The 16,801-nt window shown below is 66.7% G+C and overlaps 4 protein-coding genes across 4 annotated transcripts; 2 read left to right on the top strand and 2 right to left on the bottom strand.

Moving 5' to 3' along the window:
* On the bottom strand, window positions 1-1,438 carry EMIHUDRAFT_227266 (hypothetical protein; the record flags this gene model as incomplete). The annotated part of the gene is made up of 4 exons (XM_005788116.1): window positions 1-26; window positions 257-404; window positions 550-574; window positions 690-1,438. 4 exons carry the CDS (start codon window positions 1,436-1,438, stop codon window positions 1-3), a joined length of 948 nt encoding a protein of 315 aa, XP_005788173.1.
* An 853-nt stretch (window positions 1,439-2,291) lies between these two features.
* On the top strand, window positions 2,292-3,542 carry EMIHUDRAFT_71030 (hypothetical protein; the record flags this gene model as incomplete). Its single annotated transcript, XM_005788117.1, has 4 exons — window positions 2,292-2,552; window positions 2,626-2,662; window positions 2,714-2,850; window positions 2,910-3,542. Coding segments are annotated over 4 exons (1,068 nt in total), but the record flags the coding sequence as incomplete, so codon positions are not given.
* Window positions 3,543-6,114: 2,572 nt separating this feature from the next.
* On the bottom strand, window positions 6,115-7,468 carry EMIHUDRAFT_362921 (hypothetical protein). Its single transcript, XM_005788118.1, has 3 exons — window positions 6,616-7,468; window positions 6,434-6,552; window positions 6,115-6,359 (listed from the first exon to the last, which is right to left on the bottom strand). Exons 1-3 carry the CDS (start codon window positions 7,398-7,400, stop codon window positions 6,298-6,300), a joined length of 966 nt encoding a protein of 321 aa, XP_005788175.1. The 5' UTR covers window positions 7,401-7,468; the 3' UTR covers window positions 6,115-6,297.
* Window positions 7,469-14,079: 6,611 nt separating this feature from the next.
* EMIHUDRAFT_362923 (hypothetical protein) lies at window positions 14,080-14,658 on the top strand (the record flags this gene model as incomplete). Its single annotated transcript, XM_005788119.1, has 1 exon — window positions 14,080-14,658. A coding segment is annotated over one exon (579 nt), but the record flags the coding sequence as incomplete, so codon positions are not given.
* Window positions 14,659-16,801: the final 2,143 nt, after the last annotated feature.

A 16,801-nucleotide genomic window follows, 5' to 3' on the forward strand; every position in this document is an offset into this window, starting at 1 on the left:
CTACATGTATCCCTCGATCGGATGTCCTTGCACAATGATGACGACTCGTTTTCTCCACCACCACCTGCCGGGAGATGTGCACGCGACACAGATAGATGAGTTGAGTCATGGGAGCCGGCTGGCAGGAGCCCACGAGGGCGCGCATGTGCAACGGCCAAAGCCACTCCTCAGCTGCGCGCCGGGCTCCGCGCCCGCCGCGTGCGTGTCGCCGAGGCCTGTTTGCCCGAGCTCGCGGCGCCGGCGCCCGCCGCACCACCGCCCTCCTGACTGCCCTCCTCGCGGAGGCGGGCGAGAAGCCGGTCGTTCGCCTTGAGCTGGTAGTAGAGCGTCTTCTTCTGGGCGTAGCACGCGCCGTCCGCCTCGAGGCTGTCGATGACCTCCTGCAGGAGGTGCGCGCGCTCCGCCTGGCAGCCGAGGTCGTTGTGCAGCCGTGTGAAGTGCACCTGCGGGGGGGGGGGGGGGGGGGGGCCCCTTCCCCCCAAAAGATTCTCCCCCCAGGGGGGGGGGGCGGTTTTTGTTGGAGGGCCAACCAAAGGGGGGAGGAACCACCCAAAGAGGATCCCCCCGGCCCCCCCTGGAAAGGGGAAAACCCCGGCCGGGAGGGCCCAAACCCCCCCAGGGGGGGGGGTTCCACCCCCTACTTCTCCAAAAGGGGGCCCCCCCCCCGGCCCAAAATCCCCCAAAAAAACCGCAGGGGCCCCCCCGTCAGGTCGCGCAGGCTGCGGATGTCGCGCCGGTGGCAGATGGCGAGGCAGTAGAGGTCCTTGACGGCGGTGTGGCCGCGCCAAGACGCCCGCAGCTGCGGGTCGGCGGTGCACGGCGGGTGCGACTTCCACTTTGTGTCGACGTTGAGCAGGAAGCCGGTCGGCTCGGCCGGGTCGTTGAAGAGCACGCGCTCCGCCTCCTTGCTCAGGTCGAGGCACTTGTCGATCCACGAGGTCGACTTTGGGTCGAGCGCGTCGATGTACGGCGCGACGGCGGCGTGGTACAGCGCCGCCGTCTCGGTGACAAAGACGCCGGGCTGCGGGCGCGACCGTGCAATCTGCTTCTCGCTCGCCGGCGCGATCACCTCGAGTGCAAAAGCGGGCCGCTTCCACAGCACCGAGGCCAGGGAGGCCGAGCCGCGGTAGTAGGCGTACTCAGCGCCGCTGTAGGACGAGAGCGACGTCTCGAGATGCGCAGCGACGTCTGAGCTGGCCCGGTCGACGGCCGAGATCTTTACCAGCGCCCGCTCTCCGGCCGGCTGCCACGAGAAGGCACCGAGCAGGACGGCATGGCCTTCGCCCTCGGAAAGCACCTCGCTCTGCTTGAAGGAGGAGAGATCGCGCAGCGAGGAGACGCCGCGTGCGCGCCGGAGCAGGTGGCGGATGGTGAGCGTGAGCGACACGACAGCCACAGTGAAGGTGGCGGCGTTCAGCGGGTTGTGTAGATCTAACATGCACATGCCCCCTCCAACTACAGAAAAGTACTTGATTGAGGGTTGGCCGCTGCTGTGTATCTCGAGACCTCGAGAGAAGGGCCCCGCAGACACGGATTGGGTAAAACGGAACTCTGTGCCCGACGGCAACGCGGGGCCGTCCGCGGCGCAGGCCTTCAGCGCCCGATGCGGCCCCCGCCATGGCTTGTCCTATGCGTGAGCCTCTATGGCGTAGCGCTTTTGCTGCCTCGACGATGCAGACGCCCCGCCGCCCTCCCCTTCGACTCCGCCGCTGGCACCAGGGGTATCCCGAGTGTGCGAGGACACGCCAGGTTGGGAACTTCTTGAGATTTATTGTCCGGCGGCAACATGTGATTGTGACTATATACGAACGATCCATTTTGCGGGGCAGCAAGTGTGCACTTCCGAGCTTGCCGCCGCCGGCATCCCACCAACGGGGACCAGCGGGACTCTATTCACGCACGAGTTTGGAAACCCCGAGCTCAACTGTTGCGGGTGCGGAAAGCAGGCTGGTACGAGCGTAAGCTCCACATGGCTTTGGGCGAATCAAACGTGCCCAGCCCTAGTCGCAGCGGGTGGTAGCCTGGACGCATGCCCTCGCTACCCTCTTGCCACGGCCGGGCTTGTGATGGATGGTGTCGAGGAGCTCTCCCCTGAGAAGATCACTCCTGGCTCGCAGTACCTATGTAATCTCAACTCTTGCAACTTCACTCGAGGCTTTTGGTGGTACAAGTCGCTAAATGTCTACCTCTTTGAGTGGCGCTCGGGCAACATCAGCGCAACGCCTGATGCCGCCACCTTGGTTTCTGGAGGCAAGGCTGGGATGGACGGCGTAGGAAAAGTGACGCTGTCAATGAACGCCAACGCAACGCTCTACTTTGTGGGTTGGCGCACTCTCGCGTGGGACGGTGCCGAGTTTCATGAGAGCGACCAATCAACCGTCCTGGTACGGACGGGCGATGGCGGGTTCCGACGCAACCGGGAGCAGCTGCCTGGGTCGCACCTGCACGGGCCGGATGCGGACCAGGAGTCCATCTACAGCGAGGTGGCTGTCCCCGTCCTTGAGTCCGTACTGCAGGGCTACAACGGCACGATCCTCGCATACGGCCAAACCGTGAGCGTGCTCCGCGAGCCGCCCCAGCCAGCGGGCCTGCTGCCGCCCACCGCAGTGTCGCTGCCTTCTGTAGGGGTCAGGGAAGACGTACACGCTACTCAATGGCGGGGGTGCTATTGCTCGCGCATCGAAGAGCGGGGGTGGTGGAAACTCGATGGCAGCCGTGGTTGCCTCCGCTGGCCTTGTGCCGCGGTTGGCGGCCGAGCTCTTCGTGGCCATCCAGTGCGACGTCCGCCACGTCTACAGCGTGTCAGCGAGCTTCTGCCAGATCTATAACGAGCAGGCGCGTCACGCAAAGGTGCGCGAAGCGCTCCCCGGCTCCACTTTATCATCTGTCGTTGCCCATAATTGCTGCAGGTTGATGACTTGTTGCGTCTGAAGAACAACAACCTCCGAATCAAGCCGAAGGGGGTCGGGACTGAGGTCGAAGGGCTGACGCGAACACGGTGCAACTCGGCCGAAGAGCTGCTGCAGCTCCTTGAGACCGGCCGTCGCAACATCATCTATGCCGAAACCAAAATGAACAAATCTTCATCGAGATCGCACGCCGTGCTGCAAATGTACGTGACGCGCCGCGCTAGGATACTCGAGGGCCTCGGATCAAACTCCGGCCTCAGCGCGAGCCTCCGCTTGGGCGGCGACGTTCAGGCGACGCAGCTTACAGGAAAGCTCTCTCTCGTTGATCTTGCCGGTTCCGAACGCGTAAAGCGATCGGGCGCCGACGAGGAGAAGACTGGCAAGCGAATGAAGGAGGCGATCAACATCAACACGTCCCTCCTCGGCCTGTCCAACGTGATGAAGGCCCTCGGCCAGGCCGCGAGCCACGTGCCGTACCGTGACTCCAAGCTGACGCATCTGCTCTCTGACTCGCTCGGCGGCAACTGCCGCACGTCGCTCATTGTCTGCGCGAGCCAGGCATCGCTCGATGCATCGGAGACTACAGGTGCCCTCGACTTCGGCGCACGCGCCATGCAAGTCAAGGTGAGTGCCACCGTCAACTCCACGACGGTGACTCTTGATGCCGCGGCCCTCGCAGACGACCTCTCGACGGCGATGCGCTTGCGTGCCGAGGGTGGCGTTGGAGGCCAGCTGCTGCAGCTGGAGGACCAACTGAGACAGCGTGAGGATGCCCTCGGAAAGCTCACGCGGCAAGTAGCCGAGGCCGCTGCCGGTCGCGAGCGCGATCGAGCCGCGGCGGCAGCTGCGGCCGAGCAGAGCAACGCGGCACACAACGCGATGGTTGCGGAGCTCGAGCGAAAATTAGCAGCAGAGAGCGCGGCCGCAGCGGCGGAGCGGCAGCGCGCCGAGGCCGCGGCCAAGCGTGCTGAGGTTGCCGAGGGTCGTGCGGCGAGCGCTGCTGCCGAGGCGGCGTCGCTCCAGGCTGAGCTGTCATCCAAGGCGCTTGCCGAGGCAACAGAGCACGATGGGGCACTCAAGGCGCTAGAAATGGCGTGTGCTGCTGAAGCGGCTGCCGCGACGGAGGCTCGGCACCAAGCGGCCGCTGCAGCCGCCGATGGCAAGGTGCTCATACAGCGATTGCGCGAAGCGAACGCAGAGGCAGGCAGGGCACAGGCAGCCGCAGCCGTGGCGTCAGCGGAGACACGCGCGGCACTCGCTGCTCTGCTCGATGCAGATGCCGAGGTGGCGGGCGGGTGCGAGGAGGCGGCTGCGCGCATCACCCTGCTGCAAGAGGCGTGCGAGCTGCAGTCAACCTTGCGTGCGAGCGCTGAGACGGATCTGAGCAGCTCCAAGGCTGCGTGCCGCCGCCTCGAAGAAGAGCGCGATCGCTCGGACGCCGCGTTGCAGAGGGCGGAGCTGGCGCGAGACGGTGAGCGCACCGAGACGCAGGAGCAAACAGCGGAGCTCATCCGCTCCCGCGATGAGCTCGAGGCGGCGGCTGAAGGGCTCCATGCTACGGTTGCGTCGTTGCAGGGCCAGCTCTCCAACGCCGAGGGACGCGCAGCCGAGGAGGCGGCCGCCCGGCTGGAGCAAGTGCAGAGCCTTCGACAGTCATACGACGAGGCACTCGCGAGGCTCGGCGTCTCGGAGGCCGAGGCCGAGGGGCTTCGCCAGCAATGCGACGAGGTATTGCGCGCCCTCGAGGAGTCGCGGCGCGCCCGGTTGGCGGAGGAGGCGACGCTGCGCACCGCGCTGGTGGAGCACGAGACGTCGCTCACCCGTGCGCTCGCCGATGCTCGTGCAAAGTCGAAGGCGCTCTCGGCGCTATTGGAGGCCCGCAAGGCGGAGAGTGAGCGGGCCGAGGGGCTCGCCAGCCGTGCGCACGCAGCGGAGGCGGCCTACGCTGCGAGCGAGGCGCGGGTGGGCGAGCTGGAGGCGTCGCTAGCTGGTGCGAGCGAGGAGCGAGCGCGGCTGCTTGAGGAGCTCGACGCGCTGACTATTGCGCGTGGCTTGGCTGACGGTCGGCTGACTGAGTCCGAGCTGGCGCGCGAAACAGAGGTGAGGAGCCTCGCCAGCTCTGCCGAGGCACGTGAAGCGGAGGCGCGGGCGTCGCTCGACGAGGCGCAGCGCACCGCTGCCGTCTACAAGCAGGAGCTCGAGGCAGCAGCGGCTGAGCAGCGGCGTTCCACCGAGGAGCTGCGCGCTCGGCTACAACGGGCGGCCCTCTTCGGTGCTGCGGCCGAGAAGCAGCGGCACGAACGGGCGGAGGCGGCGCGTGGCGTCGCGTCGGATGCCGCGTCGCGCGCCGCCCAAGCGCACGCGTCGTGGTCGGCCGCGCTGCACGCTCAAAAGACGGCGCTCTCGCGTGCGCTCGGCGACGCCAGAGCGGAGGAGATGCGCCACCTGCGCGAGATGCTGCTCACGGGTGTCTTGGCTGTCAAGCATGGCCGGAAGGGCAAGCCGCACCCGCGGCACATCCGGTGCGACCTGTCGCTCCGGCGGCTGGAGTGGGGTGCCTCAGCGGTGGCGCCCGCCGAGAAGTGCCTGCTAGCTGACGAGGTGGTCGCAATCACGCCCGGCCTGACGACCGACGTGGCGCGGCGAGGTGCGAAGGCGGGAAGCAAGGCGAGTGGCAAGGCCGGCGGGAGGGGCCGCAGCGCTGCGGACTTGCGCGACAACCTGTTCCTCTCTGTCGTCAGCCCCACCCGGACGCTCGACCTTGAGTTTCGGTCGGCAGAGCTACGTGATGCGTGGCTGGCCACTCTTCTCAAGTGGCGTGAGCACGTCGCTACCGGAGACCTCGCACCAACGCGGCGGCAAGTTCGAGCCAGCTCACCGTCGGTGGCTTCCCTGCGCTCCGATGGTGACGTCGCTTACATCCCCGGGCCACAGTCCGATGAAGTGGGCCTTACAAAGCGCCCGTCGAGCGCTGGCAAGCGCGCCCTGCAACGCGCAGCCTCAGCTGTCGCTGTGGGCGGAGGGACGGGCGGCTCGACCGGCTCGCCGCCACTTGGTCCTGCAAGGTCGGCCGACGTGGACGAGGCCATCGCGGAGGCTCTCGCAGAGTAAGCACGCCACGGCATACTGTCCGCTTACGGCGGGCGCGTCCGAGGTCCGTCCCGTAGATTGCAGATCTTTCGTTTGACCCGGCACGCACTTGGATGGACTTCTCTCGTATGATACATTAATAAACAAAGGACGCATGATCGCGACTGGTGACACGCGCCGGCTGCGGCTCGGCCTCTGATGGCTCGGCCTCGCGCGCCGGCCGCTCCGCGCTCGGGCTCGGTCCACTTCGTGTGGGTCAAGAGTTTGAGCGTGGTCTCTGTGCGAGTCTGGCCCGCCCTCAGAGTTCAGCCTTCGCGGGACACGTGTCGCACGAAGCCGCGCACGCCTTGTGCATGTAGCCTGAAGCGCACGGGAACCCGCTCAGCCAACGGCCTCTCTCTCGGCCTCACCGTCACTAGCGTGAGGAAACGCGCCCGGGTTAGCGTCGCACTCGCCCGCATCGGCCCACGCGCCGCACGCGTCGCTGTCGTCGGTACACGACCGCGGCGGTGGGGGCGGCGCGTGCACGGCGCTCGGGTCGGTGCCGTCGAGGCTATCGATCGAGGCCTAAAACAAGAAAACGAGTGAGAAAAAGAAATACCGAGCGGCAGCGAGGCTGTCGATCGAGGCCATCTGCGCGGCCGACAGGTCGAAGGCAAACAGGTCGAGCCCCTCCGCCATGTGGCGTCGCTTGGTGGAGCGAGGGATGACGGCGACGCCGTGCTGCAGCGCCCACCGCAGCGCCACCTGGGCGGTCGACCTTCCCACCTCGGCCGCCACCGCGCCCAGCACCGGGTGGCGCAGCACCGGGTTGACGCGCACGCCACGGCCGGCCCACTGCGTGCCGAGCGTCGAGTACGCCTGGAAGAGGATGCCGTGCGCTCGGCACACCTCCCGCAGAGGCCGCTCCTGGTGCAGCGGGTCCATCCAGCTCTGCACGATGTGCGGCGGCGTACGCGCAAACCCGAGCAGCTGCTGGAGCTCGTCGGGCGAAAAGTTGGACACGCCGAGCGCACGCACCTGGCCCTGCTCATAGAGCGACTCGAGGGCGCGCCACGACTCCCGCCAGGTGCCCTCGGGCTCGCGCCCGCCGCACAGGTCGCCAAAGCAGCGCGGGTAGTGCAGCAGAAACGCATCGATCGTCGACGTCTGCAGGTTGCGCAGCGACGCGGGGAACGCGCGGAGCGTGCTCTGCTCGCCGAGGTCCCGTGGGTGGAGCTTAGAGGTCAGGAACACAGCGGAGCGGTTCACGGACGACATGGCGAGCGCCACGCCCAGCTCCTCCTCGAGGTACCACTCGCTCGCCTGCGAGGTGTCGAACAGCGCGTAGCCGAGCTCGAGCGCCTCGCCCAGCGGCTTGCGGCCGATGCGGCCGGCGCAGCCGTAGCCGACGAGCGGCATTCGCACGCCATTCGACAGCAGCGCCGACGTGGCTTGCCGCGTCGGATCTGTGCGGCTACTCTCTCTCGCCATTCGTGTGCCGGAAGGGCTGGGGTGGGCGCGCTCGTGGCCGTGCTGGCCGAGATGTCGGGCTAACGAGTCCGTGTACCTAGGTACGACTTCTGTGCGAGGAGTACCCGGCGCCGGAGAGGGTCGAGGGACAGAGCTACAACCCGTGCTACGACAAGTACACGCCCCGCGCGCTCTTCGAGGGCATGCACAACGCGTGGACGCACTACCTCAACTCCCTCGTCCGGCTGCAGCGCATCTTCAAGCGGCTCAACGCGATCGGCAAGGCCGAGTTCCACATGCGCCATCCGCCGCCAGAGCCGGTGCGGCGAGAGATCGGCAACGGCGACGTCGATTACGACTACTCTATGCCGTCTCGCGTCTCCATCAACGGGACCGACTCGTTCATGGACATCAGCAGCTACAAGACGTTTGTGGAGTACAACACGGACTGGGGCGTGACGGCCGACGACCTCCTCCCTCCCCCGCTCTTTCGGCTCGTCCGACTTCATCGCAGGGGGACGGACGACGCCGGCTTTGATCTTGACGGCTACTGATCTCCATGATGGCCGACGACTCTCAATCGTTCTCCCTCTGGATCGACGAGTTGCTGACCGGTGTCGACGACGGCGGCGACGGTGGCGGCGGGCTCGGCGGCGGGCACGGTGGTGAGGGCGGTGGTGGCGGCGGTGGCGGCGGCGGCGGCGACGGCGACCATGGTTGTGACGACTTGCCATCAACCTCTTGCTTGACGACAGCCTCCTCGTCTCCCTTTACTCCGACCTCGACGCCGCTGCCGCCGCCGCCTCAAGCGTGCTGGGGTGGCCTCCTCATGGGCGACTCGCTGCACTGTACAACGCTCCTGACGGGCGGCGACTTCCGGCGCATGTTCTGCACGCGCTGCCTCGAGCGCGGCGTCACCTTCCCCGCCGATCGAGTGCGGATCTGGTGCGCTGCCGGCAGTGCGCCACCCGCAAACACAAGGAGCCACGCCTTTTGGACGAAGCGGCTCGAGGGCGGGCCGCGCTTTCGCGTGGCCAACAATACGTCTCGCTGCAAGGGCCCACCCCTGTTGATCTTCGAGCACCCAACGAACGATGCATCCCAGCCTCCGTCGGCGTTGGCGATGGGATGGCGGCTTGCGCCTGAAGGCTCCTCGCTCTCTCCTTCTCCCTCGGGGTGGCCGCCGGGGTGCCTGGCCGCCGTCCCGCCAGAGTACCTCTCCCTCGACGGCCGAAGCATCACGCTGCACGTCAGCAACTCGACCCTTACCCCGGGAAAGAGGCAGCACACGGCCGGCGAGAGCCTCAGGACGGACAACGCGATGCTCACGTTCGGGCGCGCGAGAGCCAGAATGCGGGATGGTACAGCGCCGAGTGCCGAGGGTTAGTGACACACTTCACAGCGTAGGCGGGTGAGCGACCTCATCGGGCTGGAGATGGCCTCCCTTGCCGGCGCCGCCTCCCTCCCCCTCGACGAGCAGCGGGCTCGCTTCGGCGGCACCGCTGCCGAGCGGTTCGCGCTCCTTCAGCGGCTTCGGGAGGCGCTGGTCGGCGAGTTGCAGGGCCTCCCGGTCGCAGAGCTGCAGGGCCTCCTCGATCGCGTCGAGGCGGAGCTTCTGGCGGGTGGCGGCGGCACAGCGGCCGGGAGCTTGCCCTCTCCTGCGCCGTCGCCCCCAGAGCCAACGGCAGCGCCGATGCTCGACTTGCTGGGCGCTTCGACCGCCACGAGCGGAGCCGCGCCGCCCTCGAAGCTGTCCGAACGACAGGTTTGCTCATCCGCACGCCTTGCAACTTTAATGCCGTGGCGGCCCCTGCCTGTTACCTACCTTGTTGAGCCGCAGGGCTTGCTCGACCACGTCTCGCTCCCGTTGTCCCGCTCCCTGCCTCCGGTGGCACAGCTCTCCCGGGGCGCCGCCCTCATGCAGCGGCACCGCGCTGCCCCGTGGCTCCCGTGGCTTTTGGTGCTCGTGCAGTTCGCGCTCGACGCGACCTTGTATGGTGCGCGCTCAGAGGGAGCCTTGAACGGTCAGGTCGGTCTGCCCCGAGACGCCACTCTCTCGCCGCAGGTCTCGCCGAGAACGGGTCGCTCGACGGTGGCGTGTTCGGCCACCGCACGTTACACGCAACTTCGCTCGGTGTTCTCGACTTCACCGGCGCCGGGTCGTGGGCGGGCGGCGAGGCTGAGGGCGCATCTCCTGCCGCCACTCTCGCCGCCACCGCCCTCGCCACCCTCGCCGCCACCGCCCTCGCCACCCTTGCCGCTTCCGCCCTCACAACCTCCGCCCTCTCCGCCGCCGCCCTTGCCGCCGCCGCCCTCGCCGCCTTCGCCCTCGCTGCCACCGCGCTCGCCGCTGCCGGACCGGGAGCGGCTGCCGCAACCACGTTTGACATAGCGGCCGTCTTCAGCGCGCGGCACTGGCGGCAGCTGCTGCCCCTCCCGGTGCGTTGCAGCGGGAAGAGACGCCGCTCACAGCCCGCAGCACTTGAGCGGTGCCCCTGCGGTGCCCCCTTTCCGCAGGTGTTCGCTGGTTCCCTCCTGGTGTGGCTGCCCCTGCTCGGGCCTCGGAGGGCCGCCTCGGACCCGCCGCCCCTCCCGCTCGTGCTTCTCTGGAGTGGTGACCCCCCCCCCCCCCCCCCCCGCTGCCTCCCCGAGTCCTCCCCCCGCCCCGCCTCTCCCCGCGCCCCTCCAAGGGAGCAGCTGTGGTGCCGATGCATATGAGGCTGAGAGTGTGTCCATACACATACACACACATATTCCCGCCAGCCGGTTCGGCCCCCGTTCACCCCCGTGCCCGACGGTGTGATCTCGCAGGCCTCGCCCTGGCCAAGCTGTGTACTCCGGACGCGGGCTTGCCGACCGAGCAGGTGCAAGGGGGTAGATCTAGCAACATAGCGCCGCACCTCTGTCCGCCTCTGCTACCTCTTGCTTGTGCCACCCCTGTGCCACCCCTGTGGGCTTGCCCCTCCGGAGACTTTGGCATGCCCAGACCTCACGCCCGTATCTCACCCGCATCTCTCGCCCGTGCGCACAGGAGGGCTCCTCCGTCGCCCGCGGTGTCGTGCAGGCCGACTGCCTCTTCCGCCTCGTCCTCGTGCTGGGGGTGGTGTCGCGCCGCATCGGCACGTGGGAGTGGGTGCGCCATCTCGGCACCCGCTCTCGGCGTCATCCCCGCTGTATCTGGGCAGCATCTCGGCCGCATGCCGGCACGCCGTTTAAGCCCCAACTCGCGGGAAAGTGGCGCACGTGTGGCCGCCTCTCCTCCCGCCCCTTCCCCCGCGCTCCCCTCGACCTGCGGCTACCTGATGTGCTAGGCACGAATCGCCTACATGAGCTACGGGCTCGCGACCGCCGCCGCGTCGGGATACGCCCTCCACTGCCTCCGCCGCAGCGGCGCGGATGTCGCGGCCGCCGCCTTCCCGCCCCTCGGCGGCTCGTTCGCCGGCTCGCTCTCCTCTACGCGTGCAACCAATATGATTCCCGATGACCAGCATTCGTCGAGAGCGATAGGCTCGCTCCTCTACGCGGCGACGGTGTTCCTGATCGGCGCCGCGTGGCTCTCGCCAAAGGCGCGCGTCATGCTGCACGGTCTTATCCTGAGTCGGGCGGCCAGCCGCCGCTTGAAGTCGAGCTTGAAGCGCGTCGACGCTTTGCTGCGCGACTACCGACAGCTCGTCCACAGCCGCACAGCGTGAAGCCCCGCGGCGAGAGCTACCCCTCACAACTCACTTGCGACATGGGTCCGAATTTGCGCCGCCGGCGCGCGTAGGTTTCTGAGTTGTGTTCTGTCAGCGTTTTTTCTTCTCGGACGTAAAAGCAGTCTAGACCTCCCACCTACCCCGCACCTCTATCTCGCCAAACCAGCGTTTTCTTCTTGCTTGTGCTGGAGGATGCGGTGACCGACGGCGAGCAATGAAACTCTCCGGCTACGACGACGCGTGCGGTCACCCACGCCGCCAGCGTCTAGCTCGTGAGTGAGCTCGTGTTGCTGGCAACTGCTGCGACCTCGTTGCTTGCGCCGTGTACACGCACGTGCGTGTGTGTGGTACACAATGGTAGTGGATGGATGGATGGATGAACAGTGAACAGAACTCTATGCACTGGCTACGGATCCTTTTTTGTTGCCAAGAAGTTTTTTGTTCCCGGCGGCACGGGACGCGGCCCAAACGGGGCACTGTTCTTCGTCGTTGGCGCTCGAGGCGTGCAAAGCGGTGTGCTCCAGCCTCCAAAATTGCAGAGCGATGGAGCATTGCGCCGGGAGCGGGTGTCAGGGAGAATGCCTGCTCTTCTCCTCCTCTGACTTTTGCGGAGGGTCGGTTTCGGTTCCCGCACAGCGAAATGAGCGACGCGGTAATAAAGCTCTGCGTGACATGCACATGCACGATCCCCACAAGGAACCCAGCACACGCCACACCCACACCGAATGACGTCGACGAGGATACCATTCGCGCGCCTGCCTAGAAGTTTACAGCGCTGAAAAGTCCGAGCTCCGACCGTGACTGACCAGGGATTCCGCCGCCGATTTTGATGAAGTTGAAGAGTCACCACGCAGTGCTCTTTTGGCCCCCGAGAACTTGTGGTCGAACTTCGAGCCATCCGATGGCGAAAAGCCCGTCCACGACTTGCGTGGCGACGGTTGTGACGGCCGAGTTCGTACGCAACCTGCACCGGCTGGCAGATACGTGGTCAGGCCCAATGCTCCCCTACATCGATTAGCACGTGGCGGAAACGATTAGCAATCGACACATCCGCACCGAACCCACCCTCAGCGGGGCCTCGACACAAGGTTCCGGCTGCAGCTGGCGTTGCTGGGAGACGGCATGCCGGCAGTAGTGCACTGAAGTCGTGTGCTGCACTGAGAGATTTGCGCGGTGGCGGAGAGTGTCTGGCGGTGCCGATGCTTGTGTTCTCTTTTCGGAGCTGGGGCTTTGGAGACTTTGGCCGGCTGGGCCACGGCGAGCAGGACCATTCGCAACCGAAGAAGATCGAAGCCTTTGCTGGCCGGCGCGTCGTCGCTGTGTCGGCTTCGATCGAGCATAGCCTCGCGCTCACCGCCGACGGCGCCGTCTGGAGCTGGGGTGGTGGAGGCTCTGGCCAGCTGGGCCACGGCGACCAGCAGCGCCAGCTGCTGCCGAAGAAGGTCGAGGCCTTTGCTGGCCAGTATGTCATCGCTGTGTCGGCTGGAGCATTTCACAGCATGGCAATCACCGCCGACGGCGCCGTCTGGAGCTGGGGCGGTGGATACATTGCCATGTTGGGCTATGGCGACCAGCAGCGCCAGCTGCTGCCCAAGAAGGTTGAGGCCCTTGCTGGCCAGCGCGTCGTCGCTGTGTCGGCTGGAGCATGGCACAGCCTCGTCATCACTTCCGACGGTGCCCTTGCGCTTCAGGCTACATGCACAAGGCGTGCGCGGCTTCGTGCGACACGCTGAACTCTGAGGGCGGGCCAGACTCACATAGACCTCGCTCAAACTCTTGAGACCCACCGAAGCACCGAGCCCGAGCCGCCGCGCGAGGCGAAGCCATCAGAGGCCGAGCCGCAGCCGGAGCGTGTCACATGTCTGTCACCAGTCGCGATCATGCGACTTTTGTTTCTTTAATGTGTTTCAACTATCAAGTCTCTCGAGAGGCCGGGGTGGTCTCAACGCACGCGACGCTCAACGGAGCGCGTACGAAGTGTTGTGGACTTTGGGTTTGGGGCCGAAAACAAATTTGCGAGCCTCCGTGGCCAGTGTTGTCGATTGTTTGGTCGGGAGTCCTCCCTTGAAAAAAGGCCTCTCCGTAAGAGCCACATACACCTGAAAAAGAGAAGATTCCGCGCGCGGGTGGGGGGGGGGGATATACAAAATGAACTCGGGGGGGGGACGAGGAGTCATCGCAACTGCAGGATGTGCTAACTCCGACTCCTTGCGGTCATGCCCGAGAGAGGCGAAGCCGGGGGTGGCGAGGGAGGCGGCGGCGACGGGGACGCTTTGCGCGAGCTCTTCAGATCGCTGGCCAGCAGCACAGCCGGTGACAGTCCCAGGGAGCGTCAGAGCCGCGCCGTTCTGCTGCGAAAGATGCTCGAGCGAGGCGTCTCTCCCGACGCCCGGGACCCTGACGACAAAGACCAGCCGACGCTGCTGATCTCAGCCGCCTACTATGTGGACCTGCCATTGGTGAGACTTCTGCTTGAGTCTGGTGCCGACGTGCACTTGACTGACGCCAGCGGCGGCACAGCTCTCATGAGCGCCGCGCTCACACTTTCCCTCAGCGAGAGCTCTCTCAGCGAGAGCTCTCTCAGCGAGAGTGCTGCGGCGGGAGAGGTTGTCGCTAGCCTGCTACGAGTTGGAGCCCGCCTACCAGCCGAGCTGCCGCCTGGCGCCGCCGATCGGGGTTGGGGTGCGCAGTGGACAGCTATGCACAAAAGCGTCTCGGAGGTGGCGTTTGTCGATGGCCCATTCCGCGATGCCGTGGCTCGAGGCCAACCCCGGATTCAGACTCCTCGTGGCGACGTCATCATGAAGGGCCAGAAGGGACACAGCCTGAGGCAGTTTCGAGCAGCCCCAGATGGCGGCCCGGACCTCGACAAACCATGGATGGAGCACATCTTGGGTGGGACAGCACAAGAGCGGGTGGTGGAGTTCCTGCAGCAGCACGAGCGGCAGGCTCGGCGGGAGGCGGCGGGAGCAGAGAGCCCCGCCAGCCGTCCCAGCGCCTCGAGCAGCGCCCTCGCCGTGATCCTCGCGCTGCTGCTCGTGACGGTCGTCTCTGGCTGGCGCGCGTGGCGGCAGCGGCGAGCACCCAGGAGGCAGAGAGGGAAGCAGCCCGCGGAGAGAGCGTTCCGGGAGCGGGCTAGGAGGCGGGCTGAAGCGAGGGCGACGGCGGCTGAAGCGAGGGCGACGGCGGCGGCGGCGGCAGCGGAATCCGCGGCGGCGGAGCAAGCAGAGGCAGACGGGAGGGAGGGAGAGGGGCAGCAGACTGGCGGTTCGCCCGACTGGGTCACCGTCCAGCATCTGCCGCAGACGTCGACGGCAGAGGGCTGGCAGGCGAGGGAGCCGCTCAGTGATCCGGCATCCGATGGAGCTAGCGAGGCGGGATTGGCGCACGGCGGTCGCTCCACCCCCTCAGCACCGCCTCACCCTGAGATCCTCTCGCTGGCGGCCGCTACCTTCGACACCGGCCGTCGAGACGCGCCCGAGTCCACAATAGGTGGCGAGACTACGTGTATCGTGTGCTTCACTAGGCCGAAGACGCACGCCGCTCTGCCGTGTGGCCACCAGTGTGTCTGCGGCCCCTGCTCCGCTCGGCTGCGAGCGTGCCCGTATTGCCGAACGCCAGCCGAGCGCTGGTGGCACGTGCGCGTGGTGTGATCGCCCATTCGGTCGCTCGGTCGCCTGGCGGCACATCCGGAAGTGCACCTGCAAACAGGGATTTCGGCTTTGCGCGGCGTCTCCCGCCCTCTAGCCCCTTCTTGGCTTTGGGACTCCTATTACCCGTAAGAGAAAAATAAATAAATAAATAAAAACGGACACCTCTCTACTGTGAGATGGGTAAAAAGGAACAGGCCCCCGCCCTTGCGATCTTTGTGCAGGGTTCTTTGTGGGTGTGGTCGGTAAGAGAAAAGAACGCGCCCCAGGATTTCTTTTGCCAGGTGAGAGCGAGTGGCGCGGTCACGCCTCGCCGACAACAGAGAGAAATGCGCGCTTCAAGGTGCAAGCGGGGGCTGCGAGCGACCGAAGAGAAACTAGGAATTCCTACGGCAGGGACGCCCACTAGAGCAGTCAGGCCCGGACTGGACACCAGCGCGGCATGGGTGGACGCGGGACCAGAGAAAGAATGGACACCAGCTCACGGGAGGCGGTTCTCCTCCGACGAGGACGGGGACGGTCCCTTCGAGGCCGCGGCCGAAGGCGTCATCAAGTTCGACTCGGACGAGCGGTGCATGGCGCAGATCACGTGGCCGACGGCGGCGGCGACGCCACAACAGTCAACACGTGCTCCACGCCTCTTCCTCCACGGCTGGCGGCCGCTCTCGGACGGTACAGGTTGGTCACCGCTTGGTTCTACCCTCGCGACTGGTACACCTTGTACTGGGATGGCAGCTCGGCCGACAAGGTCGCAAGGCGCGCTGTCTTCCCGACGCTCGAGCACGACGACTACGACCCCGGCCCCCTCGCAGAGCGCATCAGGCGCGACAAGCGCGAGCGGTCTGACCGCTCCTCCGACGACTCCTCCTCCTCCGACCAAGACTCATGCGGCTCCGGCTCTACTAGCGAGGCGAATGACATATTCGACACCCTCGACGAACGACCATCTCGGCTACGGTTCCGACTCCGGCTTCGGCTGGTAGTCGACAAGCTGCCGAGCCCTTATCACTGTGTGTGCCACATTTCTTGTTGGCTCCTAAAAATCTCTCTCTCTCTCTTAGACGCTTTATGGGGACCCGGCTCACCGCGCTGAAGAAGAAAACGCACCGTGCTGCAGGCGGTTCCTGCAGGCGTGCCACCCGGGCTGCCCCACACCATTCCTCCAAAAAAGCGCGCCGCAGCCGGTCGCGGCGGCGGCCGCGGCCGCGGCCGCGGCGACGGCGGCGACGGCGGCGACGGCGGCGACGGCGGCGGCGGCGGCGGCAAGCGCTCCAAGCCGTCCAAGCCCTCGAGCCGCGTGGACGAGCTCGCTGAGCGGTGGGCGGTGGGCAGTGACGGCGACGGCACCTTCGACGAGGCGCTCGTCGTGGACGTGTACGGCCGCTTCCTGGCGGGCGGGCGCAGCGGCCGCGGCCGCTCGGCCGACCTCTCCCGGCTCGAGCTGTCTGGCTACCTCGAGCGCTACCTCTGGCCGCACTTTGATGGCGAGAGCGCGAGTTGGGAGCACGTCATGTCCATCGTGGTGATGCTGAACGCCAAGTTCGGCGAGGGCGTCGATGGGTGGGCCGTGCTGCGCGCCGAGCGCGCCCGCTTCGACGCCTTCTTCGGCCGCGCGCTCGGGTTGCCGAGCGAGCGCGCCGAGATGCCGTGGCTGGAGCGCGCCGAGTGGGTCCGCTTCCTCGTGCGCGCCTTTGGCTCGCTCGAGGAGGAGATGGTGCGGGTGCAGGCGCTCAAGCTGGCGTCGCTGCCGATGTGGCTCACGCTCTCCGAGCGCGACGCCGCCTCCCGCCTCAAGGCCCAGCCCGCGCTCTCCCGCCCCTGGAAGTTTGTCAAGAAGCGGCGCACCAAGGAGGCGGCGTTGCCCTCTGGCCCGCCACTCTCGTCGCAGCGCGAGGAGAGCTTCCTGCCGTCGCTGCTGCGGCAGACGGTGGAGGCGCTCGCCCTCGCCGACGAGCGGGCGCGCGGCGCCGCCACCGAGGACGGCGTCGGCGGCGTCTACGACAAG

This window comes from Emiliania huxleyi, assembly GCF_000372725.1.
Source record: "Emiliania huxleyi CCMP1516 chromosome Unknown EMIHUscaffold_138, whole genome shotgun sequence".
NCBI classification, from domain to species: domain Eukaryota; phylum Haptophyta; order Isochrysidales; family Noelaerhabdaceae; genus Emiliania; species Emiliania huxleyi.

Coding starts and splice junctions, on each gene's coding strand:
- EMIHUDRAFT_362921 (XM_005788118.1), bottom strand. CDS start 7,400: ATGCCGCTCGTCGGCTACGGCTGCGCCGGCCGCATCGGCCGCAAGCCG. Junction 6,553..6,615: donor CAGATGGCCTCGATCGACAG/CCTCGCTGCCGC, acceptor CTCGATCGATAG/CCTCGACGGCACCGACCCGA. Junction 6,360..6,433: donor CGAGTGCGACGCTAACCCGG/GCGCGTTTCCTC, acceptor CGTGCGCTTCAG/GCTACATGCACAAGGCGTGC.